This window comes from Pogoniulus pusillus, chromosome 23, assembly GCF_015220805.1.
Source record: "Pogoniulus pusillus isolate bPogPus1 chromosome 23, bPogPus1.pri, whole genome shotgun sequence".
Lineage (NCBI taxonomy): Eukaryota > Metazoa > Chordata > Aves > Piciformes > Lybiidae > Pogoniulus > Pogoniulus pusillus.
Window position 1 is genome coordinate 19,763,202 of NC_087286.1, and position 18,931 is coordinate 19,782,132.

General features: G+C 46.9%; 1 protein-coding gene across 6 annotated transcripts in view; it reads right to left on the reverse strand.

Annotated features, from left to right (window-relative positions):
• The window catches only part of DPP6 (dipeptidyl peptidase like 6), a 547,256-nt gene that overhangs the window by 150,821 nt on the left and 377,504 nt on the right, over positions 1-18,931 (reverse strand). For all 6 annotated transcript variants that reach the window (XM_064162829.1, XM_064162831.1, XM_064162828.1 and 3 more), the window contains 2 exons: positions 11,795-11,889; positions 8,420-8,494 (listed from right to left, as the gene is read on the reverse strand). In XM_064162829.1, the coding sequence (XP_064018899.1) occupies positions 8,420-8,494; positions 11,795-11,889 (170 nt within the window). The remainder of the gene's footprint in view (positions 1-8,419; positions 8,495-11,794; positions 11,890-18,931) is intronic.

Sequence of the window (18,931 nt, forward strand, 5' to 3'; positions counted from 1 at the left end):
TTGGTTAGTGTAATTATTGCAAGGAAATACTACCTGCCTGAGATGGAGACCATTAAAACCTGAGTGTGCTGACTTCAGCTGCTGTGCCACTTCTGTGCTCTGTTTTCTACTTAAAATCAAAGGATTAAGCTCTTGCTGTTTTTCTAATAATGCAGGTAAATGAAGCTAGAACTAAACTTTAAGCCCTCTGATTTGATCTGGGAGATTTCAACACAAATTGGACAGATATGACTGAGTGATAAATAATATTTCAACCCAAGTTGGAGAGCCTTGCTCATGTAGCAGAGGCCAGCTGAGTGTATCCCCCATTTATTCACAGATGCAGATAGATGGCAGTGAACTGAAAAGCAAATCCACAGTTCCAGGGAAGACTAAAGGGATATCCAAAGTGAGAAATAATTAGCCTGTCATGCAAGACTACACAGGTATATTATGTATTGGTATCAGTTATCAGCACTCTTCCTCTGTAAATGCTTTCTTTACCAAATGAGATTTTCATCAAACAGAGAAAGGGGAATAGGAAGACTGAAGGCAAAACACTAGGATACAAAAATAACCAATTTTTCTTTGCTTGGATGAGATGAGATTTCTCTTTCTACTTCCTTTTCTGAGGATATAGATGAGCTAACTTGAACAGGCAGATGGGTAGAGATTAATGCCCTAACAGAAGCCACAAAACAGCTCAAAACCAACCTGCAATTTATTATTGAATGCAACATTGGTAAAGGTAATTGTACAACGTCTCCTAGGCAGTAAAAATCAGATATCATCACTAAAATCATTGCTGGCTTCTCTCTTGCACTTGTATGGAAACCCATCTTAGTGAATCCCCAGCACAGGTACAGGCTGGGTGGGGAATGGCTGAGAGCAGCCCTGAGGAAAAGGACCTGGGGGTCTGGGGTGAGGAAAAGCTCAACAGGAGCCTGCAGTGTGAGTGCAGCCCAGACACAACCCTGTGCTGGGCTGCAGCAAGAGCAGTGTGGGCAGCAGGGCAAGGGAGGGGATTTTGCCCCTTGGCTCTGCTCTCCTCACACCCCACCTGCAGTCCTGGGGGCAGTTCTGGAGCCCCCAGCACAAGCAGGACATGGAAGTGTTGGAGCCAGTCCACAGGAGGCCACTAAGATGCTGAGAGGGCTGCAGAAGCTGTGCTCCACAATCTCCCTGGAGGTGTTCAGGACCAGGTTGGATGAGGCCATAAGTGACCTGTTCTAGTGGGAGGTGTCCCTGCCTATGGCAGGGGCTTGGAACTGGCTGATCCTTGAGGTCCCTTCCAACCCAAACCATTCTATGATCCTCTGGTTTAGCTGACACATTAAATATTAGCTGGATGGCATTATTACTATTCATTCTATGGAAAACAATTGAAAACACTTTTTTTTTTTCAATGAAAAAGACCCAATATTTAGCAAATCATAATACCTGAGGAGTGGTTAACCTAGGTGGCTCTACTAATTCATTGAATAACTTCTGCTTATTACAGAGACACTGAATGCCTGCAGTCCTCTGGTGAAACAGCCAAACAGAAGGTATTTTGCTTGAATATACATATAAGCACAGATGTTCCAACAGAACATTTCCACTAATATAAGGCTCCTCAGCTCAAGAGAGATGTTGAGGTGCTGGAATGTGTCCAGAGAAGGACGTGAGGGGCCTGGAGCACAGCCCTGTGAGGAGAGGCTGAGGGAGCTGGGGGTGTGCAGCCTGCAGAAGAGGAGGCTCAGGGCAGAGCTCATTGCTGTCTGCAGCTACCTGAAGGGAGGCTGTACCCAGGTGGGGTTGGTCTCTGCTGCCAGGCAATCAACAACAGAACAAGTGGACAGAGTCTCAAGTTGTGCCAGGGGAGGTCTAGGCTGGATGTTAGGAGGAAGTTCCTGGCAGAGAGAGTGATTGGCATTGGAATGGGCTGCCCAGGGAGGTGGTGGAGTCTCTGTGCCTGGAGGTGTTGAAGCCAAGCCTGGCTGGGGCACTTAGTGCCATGGTCTGGTTGGTTGGCCAGGGGTGGGTGCTAGGTTGGCCTGGATGAGCTTGGAGGTCTCTTCCAACCTGGTTGATTCTATGATTCTATGTAAAGAAAAACCTGGATGAGGCACTTAGTGCCATGGTCTGGTTGATTGGATAGGGCTGGGTGCTAGGTTGGCCTGGATGAGCTTGGAGGTCTCTTCCAACCTGGTTGATTCTATGATTCTGTGATTAAGACTGTGGTTTTTTTTTTCCCTTCTATGTTATGTAGGAAGTGAAGCTACAATTATTTATCCTAATAACAGGTAGCTAACCCTTGTAAGTAAACACAGTGACAGTGTTTCAGTCTTGGGGAAATGGTTTCAGCCACTATCCTTTGATAGCAGTTAGCACTGCCCTCGTGTCGTGCACTTCTGCGACAGGGGAGTCTTCCTCACTTACAAGCAGCAAAGTCTCTAAACTGCTTTCATATGAAGAGAGAGTATGAAAAATCTAAGCATGAGCTTTTTCCCTCAGAATGCTCCACTCAAACCTTCTACTGGTTTACAACAAACACTGAAGGTGAAGCAAATCACTGAACCAGGTAGAATGACTGTATGCTACAAATACTCTAAGCATGCTGGCTTACACAGAGTGCAATCATTATGCATTGTCACCAGTCCTGAAAAACAGCCCTGGCTGGGGATGAAAGAAGAAAAGCAGCTCTGAAACACATTTATTGCCACAGAAAGAAAACAGATTCATGCAAACCTATTTCCAGTAGTGGCAAATCTATTTCAATTATGGAATAAACATGATAGCTACAAGATTAGCAGTCTTCCTGATGATCATAATGACAATGTGTGATTTTCAGAGGTGTATTTAGCATCCTAGTAGTGCTCACCTAACTCAGAATGATGTTAGGAGGATTCATTAATATTTATGCCCATTAGTATTTTGGAAATAACGAGCATTATATTCTCTTAATTGTAAGAAACAACTAATTAAAGCAGTTTGAAGTTGTAATTGGAGCCATAAGCCAAAGCAAAACAAACCATAACAAAGCTGTTCTTTTCACATAACAACTAGGCTTGGACAAGTAATGAATGATGGTAACAACAATGATAATAACATGCTTCTTTCTGTCATAGAAGCATAGAATGGCAGGGGCTGGAAGGGACCTCAAAAGATCCTCTGGTCCAGCCCCCCTGCCAGGGCAGGATCACCCAGAGCAGATCACAGAGGAATGCATCCAAGTGGCTCTTGAATATCTCCAGAGAGGGAGACTCCACAACCCCTCCAGGCAGCCTGTTCCAGTGCTCTGCAACCCTCACAGGGAAAAAAATTCTTCCTCAGGTTCATGTGGAACCTCCTGTGCCCCAGCTTCCACCCACTGCCCCTTGCCCTGCCACTGGGCATCACCCAGCAGAGCCTGGCTCCAGCCTCCTGCCACTCACCCCTGACATACTTACAAACATGGATGAAGTCACCCCTTAGTCTCCTCCTCTCCAAGCTCCCAGCCCCAGCTCCTTCAGGCTCTCCTCATAAGGAAGATGTTCAACTTCCTTAATCATTGTTGTGGCTCTGCACAGGACTCTCTCAAGCAGCTCTTGTCCTTGAGCTGGGGGACTCAGCTCTGGACACAATACTTCAGATGAGGCCTCAGTAGGGCAGAGCAGAGGGGCAGGAGAACCTCCCTCAACCTATTAACCACAGCCCTTCTAATCCACCCCAGAATGGCACTGGCCCTCCTGGCCATCAGAGCACACTGCTGGCTCATGGCCATCCTGCCATCCAGCAGGACTCCCAAGTCCCTCTCCCCTTCACTGCTCTCCAGCAGGTCAGTCCCCAACCTATCCTGTCACCTGGGGCTCTTCTTTCCCAGATGCACCACTCTACACTTGCCCCTGTTGAATTTCATTCAATTTCTCCCTGCCCAGCTCTCAGCCTAAGTCTCTCTGGATGGCAGCACAACTCTCCAGTGTGGCAGCCACTCCACCCAGCTTGGTGGCACCAGTGAACTTGCTGACAGTGCACTCCATGCCCTCAGTCAGGTCATTCATGAATACACTGAACAATACTGGCCCCAGTACCAACCTCTGAGGATCTCCACTAGTCACAGGCCTCCAGCTAGACTCTGTCCCACTGACCACAACTCTGACTTCTTTCCTTTAACCAGTTCCCAGTCCACCTCACTACTCCATCACCCAGACGACAGCTCCTCAGTTAAACACTTTGCCACTTCATTCATGCTCTAAACACAAAGCCCAGAGTTTGGACTGGACCTTTCTGAGGTCTCTTTGGTCACAGAATCACAGAATCAAGCTGTGCCAGGGCAGGTCTAGGCTGGATGTTAGGAGGAAGTTGTTGTCAGAGAGAGTGATTGGCATTGGAATGGGCTGCCCAGGGAGGTGGTGGAGTCGCTGTGCCTGGAGGTGCTCAAGAGAAGGCTGAATGAGGCACTTGGTGGCATGGTCTGGTTGACTGGATAGGGCTGGGTGCTAGGTTGGACTGGATGAGCTTGGAGGTCCCTTCCAACTTGGTTGATTCTATGATTCTATGATACAGAGATCTCTGAGCCCAAATTGTCATTGAGAAGACTTAGCAGTTTGGTCCATATGAATCAGGCAGAATTCCCTGTGTGTAATTGCTCCTAGCAAGCTCAAACACAATAATGGGCTGGTAAATTGGAAAGGAAGAACAAACAGCTTTAAGAAAAATCTTAGCCACTTGATTTCCTCTCTTGCATTATGACAGTTACTCATAATAAAGGCAATTAAACATTCCCTACTTAATGTCTCCCCATGTCCCTCCAGAAAATCCCTTTTCTTCTCATTTATTTTCCTCTGTGCTTTTATAATCACCATTAAACCTACTCCAGTGCCTACCTCTGAGTACAGCAGAAAGCTTGTGGGGTTTGGTTACTCATCATTGTTTATACCATCACTCTCCTCAGTCACATAAATGCTACTGAATTTAAGAAGTGTTATGTTGCTTGAGTGGTTTAGAAGATCCCTTTTGGAGACCACAGAGATCCAGAAAAGTGATTCCAAGCCCAAACACTCTAGACAGGCATAGAGATCTCTGTGTACCCCTAGGAGGCATGGAGGGAGTGTGAATCTTGTCTAGCAGTGCTCATGGAGCCATGTGTTGGGAAAGAGTGGCTTTGGGCTGACGCCACCAGAGACCCTCCACATCCTTCCTGCTGAGCTGCTGTGGCTAACAGCTGACTTGCCTTTGTGTTTTGAGGTTACTGAACTCAAGAGTCAGAGCCCCATGGACTTGTTTTGTGCAAGGATGATTTGAAATCAAAGCTTCTCCATGGAATGCATTTACTCCCCAGTGCCTCCCCAAAATTCCACCCTGTGCTTTCAGCCACCTTGCTCTAGGGCAAAGAAACAAACCCCCAAATAAACAACAGGAAAACTGCAAGAGCATTTGAAGGACAAAGAAGCCTGGCACCTTCTCTGTGACCTTTCCAGAAAAAGAACAAATCTTCTATGTTCAAGGTTAGAAAAGCTCCCTATTAGCACAAGGCTTACCCAGAATATTGCTGCCTGAAAGATTAAACTTCTGTAAATATAAGCACTGCAAAAAAAGCATTTAGAATGAAAGCTGACAGCCTGAGTAGCCACAATGTGCCCACGTCAGTCTCAAAACTGCCTTGCCAAGCTCCCTGGGAGAAATGGATTTTAGGGAACATGCTTTAATTCATCACCATTTAAGATGATGAAGTGATACAAGAGGAAAACACACATTTAGTTGCCTCAATATCTTTGCAAAACAGGTGTCTGCCAGTGCAGGGCTGTGTTACTGTGATGGAGGTGTCAGTGCCACTACCCAGAGCAACACTGAGCAGAAATGCTTCTGTGCAAATCAATAGGAAAAGCTCAGAAGAAACCTGCTGCTGGCAGGAAATGACTTTGTAGCCTCTTCACTTTCACTTCATTGGAGTGACACACTAAGCTTTCCTGCTTTTCATTCCTATTCCTGTCTGGTGTTAAAAATAAAGGCTGGATCCATTCCCATTAAAATCCAGACAAATGATCCATTCATGTGATGCCTATTAGGATGTTGTATGTATATGTATGACTGTACAGTGGAAAAAGGAAGGAAACATCTGCACTCAACAACAAAAGGTGGCATAGAATCATAGAATGGTTTAGGTTGGAAGGGACCTCAAGGATCAGACAGTTTCAACTTCATGCCATAAGCAGGGACAACTCCCACTAGAACAGGTTGCTGGAGGCCTTATCCAGCCTGGTCCTGAACACCTCCAGGGAGGTTGTGGAGCACAGAAGCACCCAATGTGATCTTTGATCACATTGGGTGCTTCTGTGCTCCACAACCTCCCTGGGCAACCTGTGCCAGTGCCTCACCACCCTCACTGCAAACAACCCTTTCCTACTTTGAATCTCTGCCACTTTAAACCCATTCCTCCTCATCTTGTCATTACCAGACCTTGTCAATAGTCCCTCCCCAGCCCTCCTTTAGGTCCCCTTCAGATCCTGGAAGGCCACTCCAAGGTCTCCTCAAAGCCTTCTCTTCTCCATGTCACACTGATAAGTGGCAAACCCCCAACCCTTTCTGATGCCTGTAAGTACATCATAGTTTTAAGAAGTTTCAAGAAAGCATGTGTAGAATTTAACTCCAAACTAAACTCCTTTGACAATACATTCCCTGAAATTCCCTTTTGACTTTGCAACAAGGACAGCTGCCCAAGGCTTTGCTAATCAATTGCTTGTGTGGCAGAAAAACAGCATCATTTGAATTGTGTCCAAGAATGCAGTTTGAAATGCAGAGAATGTGAAAAGCTAACTAACACACAATCATTTGCAGCCATTAGACTCATAGAATCAACCAGGTTGGAAGAAACCTCCAAGCTCATCCAGTCCAACCTAGCACCCAGCCCTAGCCAACTAACCAGACCATGGCACTAAGTGCCCCAGCCAGGCTTTGCATCAACACCTCCAGGCACAGCAACTCCACCACCTCCCTGGGCAGCCCATTCCAATGCCAATCACTCTCTCTGACAACAACTTCCTCCTAACATCCAGCTTAGACCTCCCCTGCCACAACTTGAGACTGTGTTCCCTTGTTCTGTTGCTGGGTGCCTGGGACAAGAGCCCAACCCCACCTGGCTACAGCCTCCCTGCAGGCAGCTGCAGACAGCAATGAGCTCTGCCCTGAGCCTCCTCTTCTGCAGGCTGCACCCCCCCAGCTCCCTCAGCCTCTCCTCACAGGGCTGTGCTTCAGGCCCCTCACCAGCCTTGCTGCCCTTCTCCAAAGACCTTCCAGCACCTCAACATCTCTCTTGAATCGAGGGGCCCACAACTGGACACACCCCAACAGTAACCCAACAGTGATTTGTAACAAATGATTTATCCCTAACCCTCTGAAGCAAAGGATTTACAATGCAAGTGATAGCTCAACGCTAACTGCAGCACTGGGAAGAGAGGCCCCATAATTAATGCATTATTTCAGATGTGGGAGACACTGACAGTTGCTTTTTGTGCTGAGGAAGAAATTTATGGCGTGGCTGAAAAAGGCAGCACAGGGAAAAAAATGCAATCACAGAAGAGGACTAGAAATCCTTGTAGCAAAGACATCTCCTTGCACTCCCCCTCTGAAAGACTATAAAATGCTGGCAATGACAGTGTTTCCTCTCTGCTGTAATTTATACCTTTCTCCTCTCCTAGATGGCAGCATGACATGCTCTCAGAATAGCTAAACGAGAGCCTTCTGTCTTTGTTTCAGAGCAAACAATTAATGTGAAATATCATCTCTATGGCATAGGAGTGAAAAAAAAACAAACAACAACCCTCCCCCCCCAAAAAAAAAACCCAACCCACAGTATCACAGTATCACAGTATCACAACATCATCTTAAGGTTTGGAAGAGACCTCACAGATCATCAAGTCCAACCCTTTACCACAGAGCTCAAGGCCAGACCATGGCACCAAGTGCCACGTCCAATCCTGCCTTGAACAGCTCCAGGGATGGCGACTCCACCACCTCCCTGGGCAGCCCATTCCAGTGTCCAATGACTCTCTCAGGGAAGAACTTTCTCCTCACCTCCAGCCTAAATCTCCCCTGGCACAGCCTGAGGCTGTGTCCTCTTGTTCTGGTGCTGGCCACCTGAGAGAAGAGAGCAACCTCCTCCTGGCCACAACCACCCCTCAGGTAGTTGTAGACAGCAATAAGGTCACCCCTGAGCCTCCTCTTCTCCAGGCTAACCAATCCCAGCTCCCTCAGCCTCTCCTCGTAGGGCTGTGCTCAAGGCCTCTCCCCAGCCTCGTTGCCCTTCTCTGGACACGCTCAAGCATCTCAATGTCCCTCCTAAACTGGGGGGCCCAGAACTGAACACAGTACTCAAGGTGTGGTCTGAGCAGTGCAGAGTACAGGGGCAGAATGACCTCCCTGCTCCTGCTGACCAGTTGAGCACTGGCTGTGTATTGTGAAATCAGATCTGTGCACTTACAGGTTCCACATTGAAGGCAAAGAGGGCATACTCCCGGTCAGGTGATACTTCATATCGAATAGCCTTTAAGGAGACCTGGAATAGAAACCAAACAAAATCAACCCAAAGAAATAGTGTTTTTTTTCCTCAATGACCTCCAGAACCAATTGTTGTGAACACCCTTCCAATGAAGAGCACTACTCACAGACTAAATGACTTGATACACCACATCGCTTTTCAGAGCGCTGAGGTGCTTCGTGGGCACTTCCCTTAGTGAAAGTGCAACTGCATTGTGAGTCACAGCAGGCACTTAGCCCAAAAATCAGAGTTTGCTTCCCAACCTACTAGAGAAATGATGGTGAGGCAGCAGCTGTGGGCAGCAGGTAGTAAAAAGCTCTGATAAATGTAATATTATTCACTGCTTCTCATTGCCTGCAGCCGCTGGACTCAGCGCAGGAGATACCCAACAGTAAATACCTGTTGTAGAGAATTAGTATAATGAGACACCACTGCTTCTCCCAATTAAGACAACAGTGAGGGAAACTATCTCATTTTCCCCAATTAAAAAAGTCATTGGGCTGCTATGGTGAGAGATTTTTCCAGATGTACCTTGCCTGGGTCCTGTAAAAAGCTGCGCTGTAAGTCCATACGGACAAGAAGAGATGCCAGAACAACTCAGATCTGTCAGGAGTTACCTTTTCCCTGCTCCACTTATCATTTGGATAGTGCAGACACTTCCTCTTTCCAGCGTGTTTCAGCACAATACATTGCTGGCACACATGGCAACAAGGTCAAAGAGAGATGCCACTTACATGTCACTCATCCATTGCCTCTTAAATCTCACCTAAGAAATTAGATGCAGGTCCTTGAGAGATTCCCAGGAAGCAAAATGGAAGGGCAAAACTGGGCTGCAGAGACGTGCACAGCATCCCTCTGGGACAGCCCTCCCCAGGGCCTCTTAAATCTCACCTAAGAAATTAGATGCAGGTCCTTGAGAGATTCCCAGGAAGCAAAATGGAAGGGCAAAATTGGGCTGCAGAGATGTGCACAGCATCCCTCTGGAACAATCCTCCCCAGGGCTAGCAAGGCTGCAGATGGTGCATGGGGAGACCCCAGGACAGGCAGAGGGGACTGGTCATAGCATCACAGAATGGTTCATGTTGGAAGGTTCATATCTAGTCCAATCCCTCTCCAGTGAGCAGGGACATCTTTAACTAGGTGAAGTTGGTCAGAGCCCTGTCCAACCTGACCCTGAAGGCATCTACCATCTCTCTGGGCAACCTATTGAGCTGATGGGTCAGCACCAACTGGCATGGAGGGAACCAGGGCAGTATGAGAGCCAGCAGTGTCAGCATGAAGACAGATTTTATTTTATGCTTTGTTTTATTAACAGGAAGAAAGGAAAATATGCCAAGTCAGCAAAAGCTTCTCTGACCCAGGTCTGAGAAAGAAAAGAGCAAAGAGATCAAGGCTGGATGAGATGTGACAGGGACTCTTTGGAGCAGGACCTTTTGGATAAACGTGGAGGTGATGCTCTGCAGATTTATTTACTGAGAAGGCAAGGAAACAAGGATAGGGCAGGCAGCAGGGAGGCCATGGCATTCAGCAGGATCATCCTGGAACACTGACTTTCCTACAAACAGCAAAAAATTAGAAACCAGAGGAATAAACAGAGGCCAAACAGCAGAAATTTGACTTCAACAGACCTGGATTTTAAAGGAAGCTCCTCCATTCCTTGACCCCTAGCAGAAGTGTAAAGAAAGGCTCTGGTGAAAGAGGATTGCTTGAGTGGTGTAGCAAAGGTTGAAGGTTAAACAGCAGCATGTGAAGTTTAACATAGGGTCCTGGCATAACAATGCAGTGATAAATTCTTTGTCTCATTAAAGAAGAATTAATACTACATCAAGCTTTGTATGAGTCATAGACTCATACTGTAAAATAAAACCACCCTGGGATGTGTTTTTGCTGTTTTATTAGAGATTGACATTGACCTTGGAGTTGCTAAAGATGTTTTCTGCAGCTCTTGGATCACTAACACAGATCTGTTAGCCAACCTCTGCTTTAGCAGGTTTGCAATGATAGAGCACAACAAAACCACCTCGAGTTAATCAAAACATGGTCTGGTTGCTTGGCTAGGGCTGGGTGCTAGGTTGGACTGGATGAGCTTGGAGGTCTCTTCCAACCTGGTTGGTTGATTCTATTCAATGACAGGCTACAAGAATTGGGACTCTGCAGCCTGGAGAAGGCTTGGAGGAGACCTTGGAGTGGCCTTCCAGTATCTGAAGGGGGCTACAGGAAGGCTGGGGAGGGACTACTGAGAAGGTCTTGTGATGACAGGACGAGGAGGAATGGGTTTGAACTGGCAGAGGGGAGATTGAAAGTGGATGTTAGGAAAGGGTTGTTTGCAGTGAGGGTGGTGAGACACTGGCACAGGTTGCCCAGGGAGGTTGTGGAGCACAGAAGCACCCAATGTGATCAAACAACCTCCCTGGAGCTGTTCAAGGCCAGATTGGATAAGGCTTTGAGCAACCTTTCCAGTGGGAGATGTCCCTGCCTACAGCGCAGAGGGGTTGGAACTGGCTGAGCTTTGGGGTTCCTTCCAACCTAAACCATTCTATGATTCTAAAAAAACCTGAGGCAGGCAATGCATAAGTGACAATTGCATCCAGGGGACATGATTTATACCTCAGTGTTGGAACAAACAGAAGCGTATTTTACTTTGGGAAATGAACTTCTTAATGCTGAAAGCACTCTGACATTTAATCTACTCAACTCTATAACACCAGCTTCATCTACCACTACCAAAAAACCCCACAATGCTGCAAACCATTCTCATCATTATAAATAATGCTCTGTATCAGCTGTGAATTTAATTTCTTTTCATTCATTTTAACAGCCACCTACTAATTCATTTTCCCCATGATTCCTTAGGGTTTCCTCTCTGCAGAACATCACCTCCACATTAAGCCAATGCAACTTCCATTCATGAACAGCACTGAAATTACATTGCAACTATTAGGTGAGGAGAAAAAAATAGTATTTGCATGAAGGAATGTGGGGAAAGCTTCCAAGAGAAAGCAAATGATGCCAATTGCCTTTTGTATTGAGCATGCAAAGAGGAGAATTACTCATCTTTCAATTACAGATGACATGCAAGGCCAGCTTCAAGTATCTGTATGATACTATCCCACAGCATGGAAGAAACTGAGCTTGCAGAATAATGACAAAAGCTGGAGCTCAATTCCACATTATCAGTTGCTGAACAGCACACAGCATTAGCACTGTATCACTTCTCCCTGACAATACACAACATTGGAACTCAAGTCATTTTCTGCTTTACTGACCCAGCTGCAAGAGAAGGAGGAAATTCTGCTGCTCATCAGAGAAAATACTTACAATTTTTTTGTTTTCTATTAATATGGTTGAATTATTAGTTTCAACATTCCTCAGAATTACTGTGCCATTCTGGTTTCTATAAATGAATTCTTTATCTGCAAGAAGGAAAAGAAGAGAGCATTAAGGAAAGATGAAATTGTCTGTTTGGTTAGAAACTAGTTATAAACTTAGAATCATAGAATCAAGCAGGTTGGAAGAGAGTTCCAAGCTCAGCCAGCCCAACCTAGCACCCAGCCCTAGACAATCAACCAGACCATGGCACTAAGTGCCTCACCCAGGCTTTGCTTCAACACCTCCAGGCACAGTGACTCCACCACCTCCCTGGACAGTCCATTCCAATGCCAATCACTCTCTCTGACAACAACTTCCTCCTAACATCCAGCCTAGACCTCCCTTGGCACAGCTTGAGACTCTGTCCCCTTCTTCTGTTGCTGGCTGCCTGGCAGAAAAGACCAACCCCAGCTGGCTACAAGTTCCTTTCAGGTCTTTGTGGACAGCAACGAGGTCTGCCCTGAGCCTCCTCTGCTGCAGGCTGCACACCCCCAGCTCCCTCAGCCTCTCCTCACAGGGCTGTGCTCCAGGACCCTCCCCAGCCTTGCTGCCCTTCTCTGGACACCTTCCAGCACCTCAACATCTCTCTTGAATTGAGGAGCCCAGAACTGGACACAGCACTCAAGGTGTTGCCTGACCAGTGTTGAGTACAGGGGCAGAAGAACCTCCCTTGTCCTGCTGCTCCTGATCCAGGCCAGGATGCCACTGGCTCTGCTGCCCACCTGGGCACACTGCTGGCTCATGTTCAGCTCCTCTCCACCAGTACCCCTCTTTCTTCCTGGCTGCTCTCCAGCACTCCACTTGAACCAAAAGTAGTGGTGGAAGCTTCTCTCTAAAGAACATGGATTTTCTTCCAAGGTAGCCATAGCTGTGATGTTAAAGTAACATCAGGGAGTCATTAAACAACCTGATTGGAGTCTGTGTGACCTTCTCAGTGCTGAAAGCAAGGGGATGAGCTGTTTGAGTGTACACACTCAGCTTGCTACACTGTTAGCACAAAAACCCCTCCCGACCTTTAGATGTAAGTGTAGGAAGAAAAAGATCTTTGCTGAGTCTGGCATGAATCAGATTCTGTGAAGCCAAACTGTTGCTGCAGTGATGATCTCCTCCAAATAACTACAACAGGTTGCCCCAGAGAAGTTCTGGATGCCTCCTCCCTGAAAGTGCCCAAGGCCAGGTTGGATGTGGCTTTGAGCAACCTGGTCTAGTGGAAGGCATTGGCAGGGGGAGTTGGAACTGGATGATGCTTGAGGTGCATTCCAACCCAAACCATTCTATGACTTGAAAGTCTTAACAGTCTCATTTCCAAATCACAGCAGCAGCCCTTCAGAGAAACAGGCACAGTTCTCAAAGCATCTCTTCCTTTTAATTATGGAATAAATGTTATCAGCACCTTCAGTTCTTAATAAAACATGCAGGATGTGAATTAAATTAAGACTTGCACTCGAGACCAGGATAATGAAGACAATTCCAGTTTGGTTTTGACAGGATTAACATTTTGTCATTAGTTCTGGAGTGGTGTCCAAGGGCATGACATTTTCATCAGTGTGCCTGGCTATATTCAGGGCCTTAAAATATTGCTTCATACAATCTCTGACTGAACAAACTAAGATCCTTAACTCTGGGAAAGAACTAATTGGGCAGGAGTTGAAAAAAATCAGCATGGAGAAAATAATGACCTCCTGTTCCCTACCTTTTCCATAGAAATATTAGGAGGCATTCAATGACCTGTGTCCTGGCCTGTGTCAGCAATGGTGTGGCCAGAGGAATAGGGAGGTGCTCATGCCCCTGTGCTCAGCACTCCTGACCCACACCTCCAGTACTGTGCCCAGTTTGGTCACCACAGCACAGGAGGGACATTGAAGTGCTGGAGCAGTGCAGAGAAGGGCAACGAGGCTGGGGAGAGGTCTGGCAAACATGGCCTGTGAGGAGCAGCTGAGGGAGCTGGGGGTGTTTAGTCTGGAGGAGAGGAGGCTGAGAGGGGACCTTATTGCCCTCTACAGCTACCTAAAAGGAGGCTGTGGTGAGGCTGGAGCTGGTCTCTTCTCCCAAATTACTAATGCTAGGACAAGAGGAAATGGCCTCAAGTTGCACCAGGGGAGGTTTAGGTTGGACATTTGGAGGAAGTTCTTTTCTGAACAAGTGGTCAGGCACTGGAACAGGCTGCCTGGGGAGGTGGTGGAGTCTCCATCCCTGGAGCTGTTTAAAGGGAGAGTGGATGTGGTGCTTGAGGCTGTGGTCTGGTGATGAAGGATGCTGGGATGAAGGTTGAACTGGATGCTCCTGGTGGTCCTTTCCAACCATAGCAATGGTCTAGTTGACTGGCTAGGGCTGGGTGCTAGGTTGGACTGGATGATCTTGGAGGTCTCTTCCAACCTGGTTGATTCTATGATTCTATGATTAGATGTTGTGCTGAGGGATTTGGATTAGTCAAGGACTTGTCAGTGTGAAACAGATGATTGGACTCATTGAGCTTGGAGGTCTTTTCCAATCTAAGAGATTCTGTGAGTCTGTGATTCTGTGACAGAAATAACAGATTCAAAACACAGCCAGTAAGGCACTTGGATGATTTTAAGCCTCTCAGGGGTACTTCCTAATTGCAGAAGAAAACTAGCAATGAAACTCAGCTCGAAGTTCAGTACACAGGTAAAGTAGCTTATTAATCTAATAAGTCTGTGAGGCTGTTAATATCTGGGAGCTGTTTTCCTGAGCACTGCATGAACTGATGGAAGTTGCATTACAGCCCATAATGACTTTGCTGCTAAACTTTTATTGCTCCCTGTGCTCAGGGGGGGAAAAAAAACACCACATTTTAATAAACCATGAAACTTCAAGATGATTACATAAAAGCTGCTCCATAGTTGGAAGCAGGAGATGAAAGACTTCTCCTTGTTATTGGTTAAAGTGGAACCAGTTTCAAATCAGGTGCTAATCTGCTGCATCTATTTCTGCTGTGAATAAGGAGGGATAAATGAAGCAGTGCTGATTTGTTAGGGCTGTAAATCTTGCTATTATGTTCAATACAAGCCATCAACACAGCTTCTGAATTAATGAACAGAAAATTGGTCTGCTTAAGAGAAGAACAAATTGATCTCCATTACATTCCAAGCCAAACACTGTGAGATTTAGCTGGTCTGTAAAGCCATATTATCTCTGGCCTCAAAAGAGTCAATGAATAATATTCCTGGACTTCTGTTTTGAAGTGTGTGATTTGTTTCAGTGTAAAAGCACTTATTTAAGGGGGACATACCTCAATCAAAGACAAAAAAGCAGTGCAGCAACCTCTGTCTGTAATGAATTCTGTCCAGCAAGCTGATGAGAACTTGCAGCCTGATTTATAGTTGTCACTGCAGCTGATAAAGGTCATCTCTGCATCTCATTTTTTATACCTGCCTTTCTTTGGGGCTGCTGCTCAGTGCAAATGATGCTGAAAATGGTAACTTTCAGGCATGAAGCCATTTATTCCATTTCTTCAAGAGCAGAGTTCACTTGCCAACTCCTCCCCCTCTTTCAACTTCCAGGAAATTGTCTGGTCATTAGAATACCTTATGTGCCTGGCAGTGCAGACACAGACACACTCAGAGCACTGAAATTGGTCACTAGAGTACATTATGTGCCTGGCAGTGCAGACACAGACACACTCAGAGCACTGAAATTGGTCACTAGAATACCTTATGTGCCTGGCAGTGCAGACACAGACACACTCAGAGCACTGAAATTGGTCACTAGAACACCTTATGTGCCTGGGAGTGCAGACACAGACACACTCAGAGCACTGAAATTGGTCACTAGAATACCTTATGTGCCTGGCAGTGCAGACACAGACACACTCAGAGCACTGAAATTGGTCACTAGAATACCTTATGTGCCTGGCAGTGCAGACACAGACACACTCAGAGCACTGAAATTGGTCACTAGAATACCTTATGTGCCTGGCAGTGCAGACACAGACACACTTAGAGCACTGAAATTGGTTACTAGAATACCTTATGTGCCTGGCAGTGCAGACACAGACACACTCAGAGCACTGAAATTGGTCACTAGAATACCTTATGTGCCTGGCAGTGCAGACACAGACACACTCAGAGCACTGAAATTGGTCACTAGAATACCTTATGTGCCTGGCAGTGCAGACACAGACACACTTAGAGCACTGAAATTGGTCACTAGAATACCTTATGTGCCTGGCAGTGCAGACACAGGCACACTCAGAGCACTGAAATTGGTCACTAGAATACCTTATGTGCCTGGCAGTGCAGACACAGACACACTTAGAACACTGAAATTGGTCACTAGAATACCTTATGTGCCTGGCAGTGCAGACACAGACACACTTAGAGCACTGAAATTGGTCACTAGAATACCTCATGTGCCTGGCAGTGCAGACACAGACACACTCAGAGCACTGAAATTGGTCACTAGAATACCTTATGTGCCTGGCAGTGCAGACACAGACACACTCAGAGCACTGAAATTGGTCACTAGAATACCTTATGTGCCTGGCAGTGCAGACACAGACACACTCAGAGCACTGAAATTGGTCACTAGAATACCTTATGTGCCTGGCAGTGCAGACACAGACACACTCAGAGCACTGAAATTGGTCACTAGAATACCTTATGTGCCTGGCAGTGCAGACACAGACACACTCAGAGCACTGAAATTGGTCACTAGAATACCTTATGTGCCTGGCAGTGCAGACACAGACACACTTAGAGCACTGAAATTGGTCACTAGAATACCTCCCTGGGCAGCCCATTCCAATGCCAATCACTCTCTCTGACAACAACTTCCTCCTAACATCCAGCCTAGACCTCCCCTGCCACAACTTGAGACTGTGTCCCCTTGTTCCGTTGATGGCTGCTAGGCAGCAGAGCCCAACCCCACCCGGCTACATCCTCCCTTCAGGTAGCTACAGACAGCAATGAGCTCTGCTCTGAGCCTCCTCTGCTGCAGGCTGCACACCCCCAGCTCCCTCAGCCTCTCCTCACAGGGCTGTGCTCCAGGCCCCTCTCCAGCTTCGTCACCCTTCTCTGCACACCTTCCAGTGCTCATTCTCAACCCCTAAGATTGGTGAATACAGGAGATTTAAGTCCCCAGGTTGTTCTGAACTATATCAAATAAATGAGCCTTCAGTTAGCAGCACAATCAGCAAGGCTGGAAAACAAATTACAGCAGGTCAAGAGAGCAGAGGCAGCACACCCTGTGGGACACAGCCTGCATGGCTCCAGGGAGCCCAGGTCACATTGCACCTGGCTGCCTGTGCTGCCAGCATGCAGCCACTGGCAGAGGGCTGGGCACTGGGCTGCTATTTGTCATCCCTGCTGCAGTAGGAAGGTCCTTGGTAGCCACGACCTTGAGTGTGATCCACAGCATCCGACAGGCAGTCTGCATCTGATGAGGTTAGAAGCCCTTCAAGAATCAGGCTGAGACCCCTTTGCTGATGCAACAGCAGCTGGGACACAGCAGCAAATCACTCTCTCTGGCAGGAACTTCCTCCTAACATCCAGCCTAGACCTCCCCCACCACAGCTTGAGACTGTGTTCCCTTCTTCTGTTGCTGGCTGCCTGGCAGCAGAGCCCAACCCCACCTGGCTACAGCCTCTCTTCAGGGAGTTGCAGACAGCAATGAGGTCTGCCCTGAGCCTCCTCTTCTGCAGACTGCACACCCCCAGCTCCCTCAGCCTCTCCTCACAGGGCTGTGCTCCAGGACCCTCCCCAGCCTTGCTGCCCTTCTCTGGACACCTTCCAGCACCTCCACATCTCTCTGCAATTGAGGAGCCCAGAACTGGACACAGCACTCAAGGTGTGGCCTGAGCAGTGCTGAGCACAGGGGCACAAGAACCTCCCTTGCCCTGCTGGCCACACTGCTCCTGATCCAGGCCATCAGTCTGTTATACTTTGTGATGCTGATGCAAGGGAGCAACAGGGGACAGAGAACAGCTTGCCTTTAACAACATCACTACAGATTTTAATTCTGAGAGACAACTGAAATCCCATTTTTATCTTTCTGGCATTATGGGCCATTATCATTTACTGTTTGCAGCATATTATTTTTTTTTCCACATGAGAAGCTCAAAAGGAAAACTTCTTTAAATAGGTGATTTACTGTAATTGAGCTAAATGCTGTGTACCACATTACATTGGCATTTTAGATCCAGCATGATAGGATGTGCTTTATTATGCAAGAAGTGGTTTGAATTGCTCATCACCTCAATGTAGTTGCAGTTGCTGCATCAGTAGAAGCACTTTTACAGTAGTGCCAGTTATAGCTCAGGATAAATCCCATCTCAGCATGCATCTCTGGCAGGACTCTAAGTTAACTTGTCAGAAGTTTGGACAAGGCTGAATCTTGGGAAAACTTAAAAGTATAAAAATCAGGAAGTCCAAGCTGTTTCCCCTTTTTGTGTCATCCTAAAGTATAGGCTGGATGTCAGGAGGAAGTTGTTGGCAGAGAGAGTGATTGGCATTGGAATGGGCTGCCCAGGGAGGTGGTGGAGTGGCTGTGGCTGGAGCTGTTGAAGCCAAGCCTGGCTGAGGCACTTAGTGCCATGGTCTGGTTGATTGGCCAGGGCTGGGTGCTAGGTTGGGCTGGCTGAGCTTGGAGGTCTCTTCCAATCTGGTTGATTCTATGGTTCTATGATTAAACCTTTCAAGATCCAAACTCAAAACCCAACCCAACCACCACAAACCCGATGTTTTTCAGTCTCATTGAGAGAAAACCTCAGCACCAACCCTGAAATCCAAGGCAGAGCACACCTTTGAAATTTCAGTCCCAGATTTGAAACCAGGTACAATTCTGCTGCTGCCTATCCTTTGTGAGACTGAACTCCACTTCAAAGTGCCTCAATTGGGAACTCTGTAGGCTCAGATCATGGTGTAGTGGCACAGGCATGAAAAGCTGAGATCGTTTCAACTTCAAATAACTTCTTTTCCCTTCCTCTGCCTGCTTTTATATCACATTGCAGGAGAGGGAAAAGAGAGACTCTACAATGAGGAAAAAAGTTAATGAGAAATCCTTTGGAAAAAAAATCCTTCTTGACTCCAAATCATTCCAATTGCAAAACTGCTGCAAATTCTTAACAAC